A 3,453-nucleotide genomic window follows, 5' to 3' on the forward strand; every position below is an offset into this window, starting at 1 on the left:
TCCCACCTGGGTGCGCACGAGAGGGGCGCAGGAGGTGGGGCGCGAGCCCCCGCGCCTCCATGAACCTCGGACTTATTGGAGAGAACCGGTCTCCCTGAGCTCTTGCAGCTCTAAAAATAAGGGGGGGAGGAGGGGGACTGCTGGCCCCCAGTACGGCAGACAGGGAGCCAGGGAGCACTGGAAAGGCTGCGGCGTGGCTGAGGGTAGTGGAGCAAAGTGGGGGGCAAGAAGGGAGAGGGAAGAGAGAGGGAAGACGGAGGGGGGCCCCCGAAAGCGCCAACTGCGAGCTCGGCGCACGCGCGTCCGAGCCGGCGTGGGGGCTGCGGGTGGGGGAGGCTGGGTCTCCAGGCTCCAGGTCCCAGCGCCACAACCGACCCTCAGGCCCGGCCGGGAAGGCTGGGGGATCCCGCTCTTCGGCCGCGGGCCCCACGTCGCCCCATTGTTCCTCCCGCCAGATACTCACCACCCGGTTGTCCCGCTTCCCCATGGTGCTGGGCTGAGCGGACCGTGAGACGCCGAGAGAGACCAGGCCAGCGGAGCGGCCGAAGCGGGTGCACACGGGACCTTCTGTCGACTGCCCCACCCCGCCCAGAGAGCGGCGCCGCGCGGACTGTACGGCCGCGTCTGGCCACAGCGCCACCTGTCGGCGCGGAGGAGAGGCCAGCGCCGGCGGTCACCCATTCCAGTTCTTCACCACCCACCGGGGACAGAGAGTGCAGCAGTCTTCACCAAGACAACTCACCTCCGTTTGGCATTGCATTGTCAAACGCAGGTGTGAGAAACGTGAAAGCATGTGCTTTCCTTATAAACTCACACTGGCTTTGGAGGGGTGAAGGAGAGTTGAGAAGTGGCATTACAGGTAACCTGTGAAGGTGGGCAGAATTCCCACGGAGGATCTGATTGGGAAGGACATTCCAAACAGAGGGAACGGCCTGAGTGAAAGGAAAGGTGATGTGACAGCACAGACCACGTCCGGTAGAGGGGAAACAAGGTTGGAAAGGTACATTGGAGCTGGAGGCCGAGGGCCTTGATTGTCAAGGGAAGACATTTTAATTTATTCTGCAGGCAAAGCTTTTTGAACACAGGGAGTAACATGAGCATTGATGAAAGGCAAAGTTTTAAGTAGTGACAATAATACTAATTGACTGGGGGAGGGATTTTCACCCTGAAGAGCATTCAAAGATTTTAACTCAAATGGCATCTTTAACATTAAAGCGGAACTGGGGGGTCTTTATCCAAATTTAATAATATAGTTGACTGGTTTTCACATACTTTTCATTGTTGTTGTGTGAGTATCAAAAAATGTTAACAATAGCTAGAGACACAGAAACCCAATCCATAAAGCCAAGTGTCTGTCCTTTGGGTGGGCACATCCCTAGACTGGAGATGGAAGCAGAGCGCTTTAATGTTTGAAGACAGCTATTTTCATCATCCACTATATTAACCAAGGGAGCAAAAGACAGAAAACAAGTTAAATTCCCATCACAAGGGAACTGGTTAAATAAAGTATGGTACAACCATACAATGACAAACTAGGCATTTAGAAAGTGATGTACAGCTGCATGTGTTGATATGGAAGAATGGCCACTACATATTAAGAGAGAGAAGCGCAGAACTCTATGTAGAATATGAGAGCATGTGCATTAACAATAGAATATAAATATTGGTTGAACTATATGAAATTGTTGATATGCAGCAATCTCTAACCTATAAGGATGGCAATTGCATATGGTTCAAATTATTACATATATATGCTTGAATATGTCCAGAAAATTTTCTGAAAAGTTTACCCAATAAACCTTTAGTGTTGGTTACTTCATAATAGTACTAGTGGGTTGAGGGGGACAGGGCATAGGGATTTTTATTTTTCACCATATCTCCTTCTTTTCTGATTTATTTTATTTTATGAAAGATTGCTCAGCTAATCAACTCCCCTTTCTCTGATTCCATACTCACCATGTAACATCTGGATGCAATTTTACCTACATTGAGAAAAAACATTGACCAGTAAACATGATTACTTTGTGCTCTTGACAGGTATATTTCTCAGTGTACAAGACATAAAGAGGATTTTTTAAAACCAGGATTTTGAATTATGAAATGCAAGTAATAAACCCCTAGTTCAGTACTATTAATGGACAAAGGCAGTGGAAGTTACCAAGTAAAATGACTCAGAAGGGAAAATTCCTGATATTCATGAGAGCTTTAAGTGAATCAATGTGTAATAATTTCACTATAATTCTCCCCTTGTTCTATCCCTACTGAGGTGACTCACAAACTATAACAGTTTTTGGCCTCTTATTTCAGGTTGGCTTTTGTTAGCGTTGAAAGAGAATGCCTTTAATTAAAAAACACATAGCTCTACTGAAGTGTAGTTTACATATAGTAAAATTTACCAGTTTAAAATGTACAGTTTGATGAGTTTTGACAAATGTATACAGTCATGTAATCACCACTACAATCAAGATATAGAACATTTTCATTTTTTATAAAAAATTCCCTTGTATTTCTTTTTAATTAATTCCCTTCCCTGTCTTCTAGCCCCTGGAAACTACTGATTTGTTTTTTGCTTTTTCTAGAGTTTCATATAAGAGGAATCAAATAGGGGGTAGCCTTTGTGTCTGACCTCTTTCACAATACTTTTGAGATTCACTCATGTTGTTTATATCAACAGCTGTTACCTTTTATTACTAAGTAGTAGCCACTATATATATAAATAACATTTTGTATATTCATTGACTTTTTGATGGACATTTGGATTTTTTTTGCCTATTATGAATAAAGCTGCTATGAACATTCATATATAGGTGTTCCTGTGTATGTTACCATTTCTTTCAAGTTAAACACCTAGAATATATTTACATTGAATTGTAAATACATTAAGCTGTAGAATATTTTTTTAATTATTGCTTAAAGTATTACAAAGAGTATTACATATGTCTCCTTTTTTTTCCCCCGCCCTTGACAATCCCCCGGCCTCCCCTACCTCCCAGTGTCTTATGTCCATTGGTTATGCTTATATGCATGCATACAAGTCCTTCGGTTGATCTCTTACCCCCCCTCCTGCCCCCCAACCCTCCCCGGCCTTCCCGCTGTAGTTGACAGTCTGTTCGAGGCAGCTCTGCCTCTGTATCTATTTTTGTTCAAAAGTTGATTATGGTCTTTATTATCCATAAATGGGTGAGATCATGTGGTATTTTTATACTGAATTGAATTATAAGTATATGTTTAACTTTAACCCCCAGCAAAATGGCTATGTCATTTTGCATTACTGAGATCAATGGTGAGATTTTTAGTTGTTTCACATATTTATTAATACTTGGTGTTCCCTAATCTAAACATTTTAGCCATTCTAGTAGGTGTGTAGGAATACCTCATTGTGGTTTTAATTTATATTTCCCTAATGACTAATGCAGTTGTTCATCTTTTAGGTTCTTTTTTTTTTAATAATCT

At 43.2% G+C, this 3,453-nt stretch overlaps 1 protein-coding gene across 6 annotated transcripts in view; it reads right to left on the bottom strand.

The window, feature by feature from the left end:
- FAM133B (family with sequence similarity 133 member B) overlaps nt 1-618 on the bottom strand; it is a 21,636-nt gene extending 21,018 nt beyond the window's left edge. For 5 of the 6 annotated variants that reach the window (XM_006084950.3, XM_023750705.1, XM_023750704.1 and 2 more), the window contains exon 1: nt 464-552. Coding sequence is in view for 1 of the 6 variants with exons in the window: in XM_006084951.3 (XP_006085013.1) it covers nt 464-487 (24 nt within the window). In the remaining 5 variants the exon portion in view is untranslated. Of the gene's footprint in view, nt 1-463 lie in introns of all 6 variants that reach the window. The other variant, XM_006084951.3, reaches the window with a different exon arrangement.
- Nucleotides 619-3,453: the final 2,835 nt, after the last annotated feature.

The sequence above is a fragment of the Myotis lucifugus genome, unplaced genomic scaffold, assembly GCF_000147115.1.
Source record: "Myotis lucifugus unplaced genomic scaffold, Myoluc2.0 scaffold_15, whole genome shotgun sequence".
Lineage (NCBI taxonomy): Eukaryota > Metazoa > Chordata > Mammalia > Chiroptera > Vespertilionidae > Myotis > Myotis lucifugus.